The sequence below is a fragment of the Calidris pugnax genome, unplaced genomic scaffold, assembly GCF_001431845.1.
Source record: "Calidris pugnax isolate Ruff unplaced genomic scaffold, ASM143184v1 scaffold21, whole genome shotgun sequence".
NCBI classification, from domain to species: Eukaryota; Metazoa; Chordata; class Aves; order Charadriiformes; family Scolopacidae; genus Calidris; species Calidris pugnax.
Window position 1 is genome coordinate 5316823 of NW_015090770.1, and position 14686 is coordinate 5331508.

General features: G+C 38.7%; 1 protein-coding gene across 5 annotated transcripts in view; it reads right to left on the reverse strand.

Annotated features, from left to right (window-relative positions):
* Positions 1 to 14686, reverse strand: part of EPB41L5 (erythrocyte membrane protein band 4.1 like 5) — a 72773-nt gene that overhangs the window by 35641 nt on the left and 22446 nt on the right. For 4 of the 5 annotated variants that reach the window (XM_014939723.1, XM_014939757.1, XM_014939749.1 and 1 more), the window contains exons 4-14: positions 13986 to 14064; positions 10900 to 10944; positions 10530 to 10582; positions 8017 to 8137; positions 7508 to 7595; positions 6783 to 6871; positions 5223 to 5292; positions 3886 to 4055; positions 3166 to 3272; positions 2492 to 2519; positions 347 to 389 (exon numbers count right to left, since the gene is read on the reverse strand). In XM_014939723.1, coding sequence (XP_014795209.1) covers positions 347 to 389; positions 2492 to 2519; positions 3166 to 3272; positions 3886 to 4055; positions 5223 to 5292; positions 6783 to 6871; positions 7508 to 7595; positions 8017 to 8137; positions 10530 to 10582; positions 10900 to 10944; positions 13986 to 14064 — 893 coding nt within the window. Of the gene's footprint in view, positions 1 to 346; positions 390 to 2491; positions 2520 to 3165; positions 3273 to 3885; positions 4056 to 4867; positions 4938 to 5222; positions 5293 to 6782; positions 6872 to 7507; positions 7596 to 8016; positions 8138 to 10529; positions 10583 to 10899; positions 10945 to 13985; positions 14065 to 14686 lie in introns of all 5 variants that reach the window. The other variant, XM_014939733.1, reaches the window with a different exon arrangement.

Below are 14686 nucleotides of genomic sequence, written 5' to 3' on the forward strand. Positions count from 1 at the left end.
CCCCCCCCCCCCCACTTCTTTTCTAAATGTTACTTAGCATATAGAATTAATGTGCTTTGGATAATAACAACTCTCACACAAAGGTACTTTGTGGACCTATGAAAATCGTAGCTATAAAAAGCATAATTTTTGTAATACTGGGCCATGGGGTAACTTCCTTACTCCAGGTAAATTAACCAATGAGCTCGTTTGAAAATTAATAGCAATTTCTTGGAATGCAATTTAGCAGTTCACCATTTGTAACTTTCAACTGGTCAATCACTGCATTTTAAGAATGAATAACAAAATTGTCAAATGTGTTAAAATACATTAAGACTGCTTTTAAAGAGAATGAGAGGGTCCTTACTTGTGATCCATTAGTTTGGTTGATAACAGCGTTGTTTGCAATACTGAAAGACAGAAAGAATTTACATCAGAATCAGATCAAAAAACTATTTTTGCAGCCTGGCAGAACTGCAAGGATTTTCAGGAGAAAACACAAAGTCTAACAAAGATCTTTCCAAAGTACTTAACTGTTCTCAAAAGAAAACTTAAAATCTTGTGTTTTAGGTCAGCTGCCTCACTCTACATAACTAAGGCTATCACGTTATTTTTTATTTATTCAAGCTGTAGTTTATCTGTAATTCATCTGGTTTTTCCTCTTCCTTTCCCAAACCAGTTTGGTTTAGAAACTCTGCCTGATTCAGAAGTAAGGTGGGGCGCTTTTAAAGTAAAAATGATATAGTTTTAGTTTAACACCCAGCAAACTGTGACATTGTCAAAATCTCACCTATGTGCTGTAGGTACTATGTTTGTTCCATAACTAGGACTCTTCTAATTTGAAGTTTCATGAAGTTTATCAGAAAAATTCATGAGCTTCTTTCTGCACACAGCCTCTAATGGACTAAATTACTGCTTCAGAGTCTTAAAAGCAGCCATTCAAAATTATAAGCACTGCAGCTCAGCACAGCATTAATAATAATTTTATATTAATAAATATTTATTTTTTTAATAAATTAAATAAGACCCATATCCCTATCTCTGATGACTTCTGAATCAGCAAGAACCATTTCACATTTTTGAGAGACTTAAAAGCACAACGATTACACATTATAAATGTCATGCAAAGCAAACTTTTTTCCTAGACTTCCAATCTTCAAAAAAAATGGTTCCCATCTCCAACAACCCATTAATCTTTTGTTTTACAGTCTGGACAACAGCTAGACAACTTGGCAAGCTGACAATTCAAACAGATTTCTCTATCTACTTCAGCGATTCTTCATAATTATTTTACTTAAATATCATTATGTCGGGACCAAACAAGCCGTTTCTTGCCTACTTCCCATCTTCGCACCTTCTCTGTTGAGAGAACGTGGGGGTTACCACAGAAAAGAGCACCTTTAACAGAAATATTAAGGCATGCCTTCTGGGTCGTGCATTCCCCTGTGCTGAGTTAACACAAAAGGATGGAACAACATACATCTTTCATGATGCATTTCAATTAGCAGGGCTCCAGTGTAGAGTTTCAGGAACAGCATGGCTTGCTCTGGAGCCTACCACCCCAGTGCCGCACCCGGGCGTGGATCAGGAGGCCACTGCCTTATCAGAAGGAGAAACTGCCGATGAAGTTTCTCTTCCCACTCTCAGAATGACCTCAGCAGCACGAAACTCGGCGAAGGGCATGACAACACGGCATGACGAGAGTGCTAATTAACCAGACTGACACTTTTTGCACGCAGAGGCTCTTTAAGCACTTTAACGGCAGCCGGTGTTGAAGAATACTTTCCCATTTCATAAAAAGAAAAGAGGACAGAAGACAGAGGGGCCTCCACTGAAGTAATTGCAGCCTTGTCCCCACATTTCCTAGACTTCTCCCCCTCTCGTGCAAGAATCATGCAAGAATTCTTAACAGCAAGTATGAATCTACACATGCAGAAAGACTCTAGGTATAGAAATAAAGAACCAAAAGGCCCTCCTCTTGATTTTGGTCATGAATAATTTAGTATAAATATAGAAAAATTAATACTTATATATATAAAAACAATATGCAAGCATAGTACAGAATACAAAATCATCAAAATACTTCAAACATCTTTTTTACCGTATTTTGTCTGTCTCTGAACTTCAAGTGATTACGTATTTCAGTCACATGGCAAGAGCAGGCAGATCTCAGACCGAAGAGATCCTCACCTGCTTTTACCCGGTCTCTTTCCATGGCAGCACACAGAACAGCAGCTCGTATCCAGCAAGAATCACAGTTAGTCATAAACAAAACACCTTTGCCTGCCCGGAAACCAGTCTGGCAAAATCTACAGTGTGACAGCAACACAGGAGCTTCGCTCTCAACAGTAGGTTTTACGTAAAACAAACAGATAAAACCCACAGCAAAACCATAGTTAAAAGGTTGACGTGCTCTACATTTAACTAAACTTATAACCCCCTTCTGCAGACACGTGCTCAAGTACAGGTGGCAAACATCAAAGAGAAATTTAAATACTGGAATGCATCTTACCTCGTTTCTTCAAGTTTAGGGGAATGTGCTGCAAAAATAGAAAGTGTTAATTAAAAATAATTTTGTAATTAGGTTGTCACTAAATATTAAACATACAGTTAATAAAAATAGTTTAGCACTGCCTGAAAGTAGGCAACTAAAAGAGCAGAAGTTGCACGTATCCCATGTACATGTGAAAAATAAAATTCTAAATTGGAAAAATAAAATAAAAAAAAATTTGAAGAGAAAATCCAAGAGTTGGATTTAAGCAAATATCTGAAAGCATGCAGGGGGGTCACACTTGACCTATGCAAGAGTGGGAATAAGAGACAAGCTGAATATCACATGCTGTTGGGTTATAAACAACAGAGTGGAACTCCTAAGAACAATGGAAAAAATCTCAGTGACAAAAATTTCAAACATTATCATTAATATAATGCTGTTTCCTGGATCCAAGTTTTCCATCTGCATACAGAGACCTACTGTGCAATATTTATGGGTGTTTCACCTGCTAGGCAAGCTTTTTCTGATAAATATACATGGTCTCCCAAATAAGTCAAATAAAACCTAATTTTGAAAATTCAAGAGGGAGCCAAACAGCTACAGAAGAATTCTTACACAGCACCTTTAAAGGATATGATTACTTGATTCTCACAGTGGATTATGCTTCTCAAAATGGAAGGCAAATAGTTTACCTTTCATTTGTAGTGTTCGTCTTGAGTATCTCTTGCTGGGCCTCCTTTCAAAGGATGCTGATCTCCTGGCTTTGTTGGTCTTAGTGGTTTGATACTCTGTTTTCCCACTAACAATGCCATGTAAAAGTACAAAATAATAAAATAAATCACTTTTAATGACAAAATACTGACACTGCTCATCAAAACATCACATTTCTATTTTAAATTCACAGTTTAATAACCTGATCTCAGTTCTGTTAAAAAAATCCCAAGCTTAACGATTCAGAAGGTCTTTTGCAAAAAACGAATGGAGTTTCACAAACATCCTAATCTTCACCCCATTTTTCCAAGACAAAAAACTGAAGCTTAAACGTTAAGTTGCTGAAAAAGCACATTTGCCCTTGGTGTATTTCTGTGGTCATGATGTTTGGGAGAAGTTGAAAATTCTAGCAGAAAGTCAAGCTTAAGGTATGTTGCCAAAGGTCACTGAGAAAGATGGTAAACAGTTTTCTGTTTACCTTCCTCTGCAGTTTCCTACTGCAGAGACCAGAATTGCCTAAAGATAAATCAGAAAATGCAGGGGGAAAATACATACCATTTAATAAAACCAACAATGCAACTCGCTCAGCTTGCAAGTTACACTGCTCTATATGTCCTAGGTGAATGAATACCAAGTTCTCTCCTGTTTCCACACATTAAGAAATGCCAGAAGACCCACGCTAAATGACAGATGCCACTGACCTGTACCGGAAGCGGGACCCTAACCGAATGAAGCCTGAGCGACTTGAGCTTTTCTGGACAGGACCCCGGAGCCGGAAGAAGGCGTGATGTTCCACCGCACACTTCCACAAGTGTTTGCAGGCTTTGGGATGATCCAGTCTAAAGACAAAAGTGTGCTCCTGCTCCTTTCCCTTAAAAGCACACAAAGCACATGGGTGATTTATAAGGGGCTTGAATAAGTCAAGGCTACAATTCAATGCAAGGAAATAAAATTTGTTTTTTATGAACACTGAAATGTATGTTTAAAAAAAAAAAATTGAGGCAGAAAAACCAACCTTTTCAGAAGCTTTAATGAACAACCAAATAAAATTTGTTTTTTATGAATACTGAAATGTATGTTTAGAAAAAAAAAATTGAGGCAGAAAAACCAACCTTTTCAGAAGCTTTAATGAACAACTGCTCCATTGTCTGAAGCTGAAAAGGGCTACAAGCCCACACACTTAACAAGTCAAACCTCTGAATAACTACAAATTAAAGACATCACTCTAACAGGAAGGTACTTCTCAATGAGGCCAACTTGGTCTTGCTTCCAAACCTGATTTCCTCAAACTGTAAAAATATGTGAGCACTGGTAATATCAGCTCCGAGATTTCTTCCCATGGGAAGAAATCTGGCACCTGCTTAAGGAACTAACTCCACTAAATGTGCTACCTGATCTTTTTTTAAACTTTCTTGCAAAACAAGCACACTGTTTCCAAATTATCTGGCCTAGACTAGTTTCACAAGGTATTCCCCTTTTAAAAACAGGGGTAGAAAAAGTAGTAATTGAGCCTATTTATCTTACACCTAAGTCCCTTCATTCCCCATCTCCCCCAAAGTTCCAATCAAAAATCTCGCAAGGCATCCACATTAGTTCTCAAAACCTAAATATAAAAAAAAAGATCTGGTGTATCTAGTACTGTATAATCAAGACCGAGATGTAACTAAACAGATAGTTATCTACCTGTTCATCATCTTCAACAACAACCAGAGTGAGTTTGTTCTTCTTGAAGTCAAGTCTTGTTATCTTTGGCCTGCAAGATGCACAGAAAAAGGAGGTTACATCATAATAACTCTCTGAGTAACTCATGTGAGATCTATGTTCAACATGCTGGTCCAAACCTCTCTACTGAGCATTTTTCTGGTTTTTGTGGGTGTTTTAAGTTCATACAGTAGGGCTTGATTATATTGCGGGTACCAATGTATTACTTCAAAATTTAACACATTCTCAAAACTTAAATATAAAAAAAAGATCTGATGTATGTAATCTAGTACTGCATAATCAAGACCGAGATGTAACTGAACAGTTAGTTATCTACCTGTTCATCATCTTCAACAACAACCAGAGTGAGTTTGTTCTTCTTGAAGTCAAGTCTTGTTATCTTTGGCCTGCAAGATGCACAGAAAAAGGAGGTTACATCATAATAACTCTCTGAGTAACTCATGTGAGATCTATGTTCGACATGCTGGTCCCAGCCTCTCTACTGAGCATTTTTCTGTTTTTTGTGGGTGTTTTAAGTTCGTGCAGTAGGGCTTGATTCTACTCCAGGTACCAATGTATTACTTCAAAATTTAACACTTAATTAGAAACCTCAGAGATAAGAGGTCAGCAACTTCTAAAGAGATAATTCAATCAGAACTTAATAATTACTTAAACTGAAATCAAACTCCACCCGAATACTCCTGCTCGCCTACCCTTCCACAAGCCCGCAAAACTCAGAAAGACACAAAGACAGGCTAAATTAATTCTGCTTTGTTAAAGAAATGTAGATCACTGTATAGTATATCACAGATCAATTCCTATGATGACTCTGTTTCAGAAAATCCCAGCCAAAGAGAACACCACAAACATGACATGACACGAAAATGCAACTACTTTCCCCCACCAGCCCGACAAAAAAATACCCAGAATTGATGGCAGAGGGACTTGACACACGGATAACATTTCTGCTACAAAGTGAGTGTTTTTCTGAGAAGTTTATAAAATTGAACTGGGCTAACCCAAACATAACTATTCACGTGATGAAATTGCACCTCATCATCTGCCTACTCCTCCTTTGTATACCGTTTTGAAAGACTCCATGGGAATTACAGAATAAAGCACTGAAAAAAATCCATAAACGCCTGTGTACCCAGACCTTAAAACACCTTGTGTTACCATGTTTACACCGTATAAAACACCTTGTGTTTTATACGGTGTAAAGCCCTGCAAAATTTCACCAGAATACTTCCAAGAAACATTGGGGGTTATTCAGCTATTTGACAGATAAAGAAGCACATGTTCCTAAAAACTAAAGGAAGCTCTATATCCTCTGACTTTATATAGATCTTTTCTGGAGCAGGATATTTGGGTGATTTTGTTTGTTTGTTTTTAATTAGTCCTTACTGATGGGTAGAAAGGCACATTTCTGCCCTTTACTGGGCACAGAGAGACATTTTCTTAATGAAAAGCCTGCCCCAGATGACATTACATGTGAAATCTGCACTAGTGCTATTGCTTCTGACTCTTTTTCAACAGTGTAACATTTGGCTGTAATGCCTGAAAAAGCTTCATTTCACTGACTGGGTGCATACTCTATTTCCAAAGCAATCTAGTGCAAAATACAACAAACACACAATAAAAAATATGAAAACATCCCAAAGTTATTCCATCTCTTACTTGCCTCTAGCATTTTACACAAATACAGCCTATTATCATATCAGCCAAGACTGTCAAAAGGAAGAAAGAATATTTTTTGACACTTTGAAAACACTCCCAGGCTACAGAATATTTCTGCAGGCACACAGTATTCACAGTGCTCTTATATCCCAAACAAATACTATTTTTTTTTTGGCTAGTGCAAAAGAAACAAGAGTAAAAATCTAAAATCAGAGCTTACCAGAAAAACAAACCAATCTTTGTGTCTCCTTCAAAGACAAGAACTCCTGTAGGTGTTAGTCCCAGGCTGTAATCATTGCCGTCTCTTGCCTAATTGCCACAAAATAAAGATTATGTTCACTGTGGTGTTTGACCCTTTATCCAAATTACTCCATTGATTAATGTAGCCGATTTCCCCAGTGGTACAATTTAACACATATCTGCTTATTTTATACAACAAAACTCTCATTTTCAATGATCTAATGCAATGGATTTTTCCAGTTTACAACCCTTTAATAAGGCCGACTGAAGTGGAAAACTAAGGTTTTCTTGATTTGTGTGCGTAATAAGGACCTCCTTGTGGAGTTCTCTACACTTCCTTCTCCACAGGAGATCTATTTTGACTTGTAGTTTTTCAGCTGGTAGCTGACTGGACCCCAGCCAATTTTAATTTAATTACTACGATTTTCACATAGCTCTTAGTCTAAATACAAACCATAGTGCATATTGACACACCACTCACATATTTAAACACAGAGCAGATATGTTTGGACTAAAGTTATACCTTCTAGAAATGTATACTATAAAGTGGAATGTTGATGAAAAGCCAGATCAGTTGTTACACAGTTTAGATTAGTACAATATTCCTCCTCTCCCCCACGCCCTTCAAAGCAAAAACAGTGTTGAAAACTGGGACAAAGCTAACATTATCATCTCTAAAGGTCACCGTGCTGTGGTTAAACATACCTTGACTATGTGCATGTCTACACCATACATTTCCAGCCACTTAGCTTTGTTTAAGTAGTTAGTTTCAGCCTGTGCTGGTGTTTGCCCCCTGAAATAAACGTTTTGCTGTTAGGTAGAAAAAAACATGGTTTTTGCCTGAAAAAGCACACAAAGGAAGAACTGGCACATGAGGGAAGAAGAAAAGAAATTCCTGAGAGTTTGTGGAAAAACCTAAACACTGCTGACACTTCTTCACTTTCATGAACTTCAAGGTCACTTTTTGTAAGTTTTGATCTGAAACTGCTGCTGCAAAAGTTACTGCATTTCAAGATGCTGCAATCTCATTATTTTACTCAGACCTTTGGAAAGCTTCATTTTCCACATTAAATAGTTTGACAAAATAGAACAGAACCATATTAGAATTATGTTTCTGAACAAGACCACAGAAGTGTCAGCAGCATTTTACTACATTCTCTTCACAGACAAATCAGTGGAAGCAGCTGGCTAGCGTGCACTGGAAGATCTAGTACCTGCACTCCTTCCACTTCTCAAAAATGGCCAGTTCCATCTCTTCAGTCTGAGTGGGAACAAACCTGAACTCAGACACCAGCTCAGGGACGTGTTCGACAGGATCATAGTCTCCAAGTTCAGCTACAAAAGAACAGCATTGTCAAGTAACATTGTTCTCACACACAGTGGATATTAACAGGAACTTGATACATTTGTTACCAAGCTTCCTATAAATGGAAGCTAACATCCTTGATAATTGCATTTTTTCTTGCAGGAAGTTTACAACATTTTTATCACTGAAGTCTCTACTGTGACAACAGCTAAAGTTACAATGGAATTTTGCCCTAAATGATTAAAACAAAATCTCTGGAGATTTGTAAAAAGGAAAGCCAGTTCTGACCATTTTCATGAAACTATTTGTCCATTTTAAAAATCAGTTTCTGGTTTGATGACTATAAATCCCCCTGTCCTGCTAAAATTGCTGTGTGTCAGGGCACAATCATCCAGCTGTTATTTGGCTCCCCCTTTCATCTGAGAAGAATAAAAACCCTAGTGGTCAAATGGCTCACCTAGTCCACGGCTGCACGCTCAACAGGGGCAATAAGAGATGCTCTTTAGAGAGCATACTGGAACATACTGGTCCTACGGGTGTGCCACAGCACAAACACAACTTCCTTTTCCCAAAGATGCTCTACAAGCCCAGCTTTTAGAGACTGATGTATGCCTAAAATGCTGAAACTCACAACTAGAAACTTCTATTATAATGTCCTGACTTTCACAGTCACCAAGCATTTGCTCCTCCATCTAATTTCAAGTGGCTTCTTAATGTTCAGCTCATATGCAAAAAATACAGAATAATTCTATAACTTGAACCTTGAGTGTCTGATACAGGCCAATAACTATTGTCTGAAAAAAGAAACTACAGGTGTTTATGTAGGAAAAAGTAGTGACATCTTTGGGAAGACCTGGAAAAGTGAAACCGATACACACAGTATTCTCTAGGTACAAAACCTACAAAGGATCTAAAAACCTGTTTCTTGGGATTCTGAACGCTGCAAGCATAATAATAGTCTGTTCACCTCCTACTCTTTTTTCTTTCCCTTTTTTTTTTTTAAATGCTGACTGAGGAAGTCTGTAGTTTTATAATAATTTACTCCCACTAAAACGCCTGCCTCTGTTGAAAGGAATGCTGTCAAAGCCCGCTTAGGTTCCAGCTGATTTAAATAAAAGTACACAGCTGTCAGACAGTAAGATTAAAGCCCTGCTACAGGCCTCATTGTGGAGAGAGGAAAGAAAGGACCAGCACAAAAAGCAGAGGATATATAGCCTAATTAGATCACTTTGTTTTTCCAGAAACTTACCCACTGAACACATATCTTAAGGCTCTAACAATGCTAATATTTTTAACTGTGGAATGTATTCTAACTGTTTTCCTCCCACACAAAAGAGCAGCTTAAAAAGGCAAGTACCTTTATAGTTTAATCCCAACTCTCTACATCTACACATCACCAGGGCCATCAGTAGTTCCTGCCTGAAGACCAAAATGTATTTTGAAAAATATCTGTAAAAGAATTTCAGTGACTTAGTCCTGTTACCTAACTCCTACAAAGTAAGAACACCACCACATTGATTGATAAGACAGATGTTGTGTAGAGAATTTGTGCAGCACAAGTGCATGGTACATCTCCAAATGCCCTCTTCATCAAAGAGGACTGTACAACAGCTTTACAGCAGAAGTTCTGGGATTTTTTTGTAGAGTTGAACTGGGTTAAATGAGGCCACATAGCTTTATCCTCCGAAAAGGACCCAGAAGCCTACTCTAGCAGACATTTCTAGAACTTCAAGCCTTTCCTCCTCCTTCTGGGAGTTCCCTTGCTTAAAACCACAGCAAACTTCACATTTGTTAAGATCACACCCTCATTCAAACAACAGAAGACGTCAGCCATGAAGCTGAGAAAAAAAGTAGTATGTCAATTCTTTTGGTTGAAAAAGGATCTGAAACAGCAACAAGTGCAGTTCAACCATAAATGCTCAAGTACGACCATGAGACACGGAGCACTAACATGTTCCTACAAATAAGCTGAAGGCAAAAGCTGGGTGGCTTTTATACACAGGATTTTTCAATTGAGTGCAGAACCAAAGTAATTTTGTATCTGATTTGTACAGTGAAGAAAACACATGGCAGACACTGTGTGGTGAAAACAAGTGACCTGTGTTACTACATCAAAGCAATTCCGGGAGACTGCAGATCCTGTGTGAAAGTGGACAGGTTTGCACAGTGGCACCTGAGAAAACAAGTTCAGGGCAAAGCTGTTTACGTTCAGAACCTCATTGCTCAGTTTCCTGAGGAATCAAGTAATTTTCTACATAACGCTTTCAGCAAAATTACAGTCAGAAAGAGTTGTGTTTCACACCGGATCACTGATGTCTGGGCAGAACCTATTTTCTGGACAAACTAAAGGACAAACTAAAAGATGTAACAAAAGCCTACACAAAGCTGTTCACGCAACTTCATCCTTCCCCACCTGCTCACCTTGCATGTTATAAGCTGCCAACTGGACGGCTGTGTCAAAAGGACATTCCAGTCTGCCAGAAGAGAAACACCTTGTTAAAACTTAGCTGACACTACTTAGGAGACAGCTCATATACCCAACAGTGAGAAACCACAAATGTTAGCGATAAGAAGTGTAAAGGACTAGTAGATTTTCAGCATATTAACAAGAGATAAGCACTATGTTATTTAAGCATTCCTCTGCTGCCACTCATGCATAAAAAAGTAGTATTTTAGAGAAAAAAATAACATTACGTCACATAGTGAAACTTATTATCCAAACATAAGTTTAATAAATCCTGCGCTAAACACACTGTGATTGTTTAAAAGACTGTTTATTGGGAATACTTACTTTCCACTAAGAATATCCAGTTTCAGCTGCAGAACAAATAAATACCTGTAGGATTAAATAAGAAAGAAAAGTCATTGATTAATAACTCTAATGCGTCACTCAGACAAGAGGAAGAAGTTAGAGCCTGACAACCAAAAACATTTTCTGCTTTTTACATGGGTCTTCAAGACGAAGAAACTGCACTTTGATCTATGAAGGCTTTATCAGCTGGGTTTGTGTGCTGTGCACACATTTCAAATGGGTAAACCCCAAACTGGAAGTTGGCACAATTTGAACTACTCTGCTGCAAGGAAAAAGAAACAGGATACCTAAGTCTCATTTATTCTCTTCTGATCCTACTTGGGCAAAGAACAACTTGCATCTTCTGCATTTTATTCATTATTTGTAGACATACTGATATCATAAGACAATGAATATTTTGAAGTCCCTCAAAAATTAATGTTCCTAATACGGATTGCTTAGTTAAAATCTAACCCAGAAAGCTGACTGCAAAGTGACAAAGAAATGAACAGGAGCCTGCAGCCTTTTCAACTTGTTTACTCTTCAGAGCCAGCTTTCCTTCACTGCCTTGCTTACTCAGTTCTCTTCGTGCTTAGAAATTGGGCAAATATTTAACACAAAGCTCCTATCTCTTTGACACACAACAATCAATCCTTCCTTTCCAATACCCACAAAGAGCAGCCCTCTTGCTCCATTACAGTACACAGCTTTCCTTTAACAAGAAACAAAGTCATCTCATCAACTAAAACACTGGCATCTGTGAGGGCATCCAGTTCAAATCCTACTACAGATGAAAAGAAACCTTATACACAAAGCCAAAGATGATGCTTCTGTTTTAACATGTGCCTATGTCTCCTCATACTTGTGTACATGGACACAAAGCAGATGCAGGCATTTGTCCCACAGGTCCCTCGGAAATCCACAAATACTTTGCCAAACCATTTATTATCTTTTGAACACTGGCCCCTACATGGGGAATAAATTTGCTTGGTACTGACCCTAGATATCAAAAGAATGAGCACAGGCCTCCAGTGTATAGTGGGTGTGACCGGCCCCTGCTTATCAGCCACACACCACTTGCAAAGAATTCAAGCATACTTCCCGTGCTCAGGCTGTGTTATGTGACCTCTGACTGGTGGCATCTGATGGGAAACTGGCCGAAAATGTGAGCAAGCTGCACCTGTGGAAGCTGGAAAGAGGCTTCACCCGGTGTTCCTGCTGCACAAAGAAAAGGTGGAACCTCAGAAAGCCCCTGCCAGTGATGCCTATAAGCCACAGCAGAGCTCCCCTTCCCACTGCTTCCTTAAGGCATAAAATTGTCTCAAGACAGGAGAAAGACTTGCTGCTCTCCTGTCCTGGGGGATTAGCTAAGCAGACAGACAGGGTTTATAAGCCCTCAGGTTTCGGGTCTGCCATGCTAAAACCTGTATAGCAAGGTCTGACTGGCAGAACTCAGGATGGATGAAAATGGTTCATCCTGGTAGATACAGAGGTAGGCCTGAATTTTGCTTATGGTTACTGTTTTTAAAGACAGTTAAATATTTATTCAGAAACATGAATGGGGAGGCAAAAGATTCTTCCCAGATGGGCAGGAAAGCATTAAGGGAGAGCAGGTATAACACGTTAACACATATAAGTATGAAGCTGCACAGGGTACATATGGCTGGAAGGAGTAATGCTACTGTAATCTTCCTGGTAGCACTCCCAGGGATTTGGCTGAAGTGCAGATCGAAGATCCACACAGACATAAACCTGAACAACAAACAAATGCACTTCACCCTCCTACAAACGGATGAGGGTATGAAGCATCTACAGCTATCAAGAAAACATCCTTTGCTTTCTCTCCAAAGCATGCCATCAGCAGAGGTGACAACGCAAAGAAACGTTGCCTTTTACAAGAGATTTATACTACTTGACAGATGGTAGGTTTTGTTCTCTTTTAAAGCACCCCAAGTATGTCTCAGTCCAACATGAAACTGTTGCCTTTTACAAGAGATTTATACTACTGACAGATGGTAGGTTTTGTTCTCTGTCAAAGAACCCCAAGTATGTCTCAGTCCAACATGAAACGCCTTTATTTTCTCTCCAAAACGTGCCATCAGCAGAGGTGACAACGCAAAGAAACGTTGCCTTTTACAAGAGATTTATACTACTTGACAGATGGTAGGTTTTGTTCTCTTTTAAAGCACCCCAAGTATGTCTCAGTCCAACATGAAACGCAGCATTATGAGCGGATTTGTGAAATGCTTTAATCAAGAAAAACTGCTGCTCACCTGATACTACAATCCTACACATACAGTACTGTCAACTCCCAGCTCTAAATACTATTTTCCCGCTGCATAAGCTCCACAAAGACCACAGAAAGAATGACATGTTCACTGAACTTATTCTCTGCATAAGCTCCACAAAGACTGCAGAAAGAATGACATGTTCACTGAACTTATTTTTGCCAAAAAGAAGTTCTAGCTTGCAACTGAACGGTTTTCTGCCTAAAGAGACTGCACACAGTTGAAAATAAATGCAGCTTGAGAAGTTCTAGCTTGCAACTGAATGGTTTTCTGCCTAAAGAGACAGGATGACTGCACACAGTTGAAAATAAATGCAGCTTAAGAAGAATAAAGAAAGAGGAACGATGTCTGTTCTTTTAAAAAAAAAAACCTCTGTCCATTGTGTATAAGTGACTCAGATCAGTTGCCGGAATTGCCTTATGAAAAACGGTGTGTCAAGTAATATAGAAAATATATAGATCTCTATAAAAGAGCTCATTTGAAAAGAATAAAAAAAGAGGAATGATGTGTGTTCTCTTCAGAAAAAACCTCTGTCCGTTGTATATAAGTGACTCAGATCAGTTGCCAGAATTGCCTAATGAAAAATGGCGTGTCAAGTAATATAGAAATTATATAGATCTCTATAAAAGAGCTCATTTGATTCATGAGAGCTACATTAGAAACATTGACAAACAGCCAAGTAAGCAAGCAGCTCTAAGGAATCCCCCAAAACACCACGCAACTGTTTAAATAAAGACCATAAAAACATCTTCCTGGCCTTATCTGGAGATCTCAATCGTCACACAAAATCCCTCTTACCTTGTCAGCTCTTCACGTAGATTGTTGGGCTCTGATGAGTAAAACTTTACACGAAAATGCAGACAATATGGTGGGCCAACTGCAAAGTAGAATTCATTCAAGACAACAGCAACAGTTACTGGATGAGACTTTTTTTATTACACAGAATCACATCACAAAACTTGACTGAAATTGTCTCTATCCTACTACAAGGACTTCCCCTTTGTGACTGGGAACGGCATGAAAAACATCAGGGTGAAAGGACACAAATATACACACAAAATAGTTTTATATGTTACAACTCAATCCACCAGTCATATCACAATAAGTTGATTTGTCTGGCCAAGAGCACACAAATCTAAGTTAATTCCTATATTTAAGGACTCTACCCATCACCAAGAAAGCTGTGCATCTTGCCTCTGCAGTTGACAAAACTCCCAAACAGTCTTCTGTTGCTCTCTGTAATGCATTTCCAGGGCTCTGGGCCATACCCACTGCTGACAACTCAGACCCCTTAAATTCCACAGAAGTTTAGACATATTTTAGGGGGATTTACCAGACCCTTCTGTGGAAGAATCATCTTTTCTGGAAGCCAAAGAGTTAATTCAGCAAAAGGATGGATTAACAGTTCTTTAAAAATGTGCAGCGCTCTGCTGATTCTTGCATCTGACAGGAGGAATTTTCTCTCTCTCAGTGCTTCCAAAACCTCTGTTGTATTAACA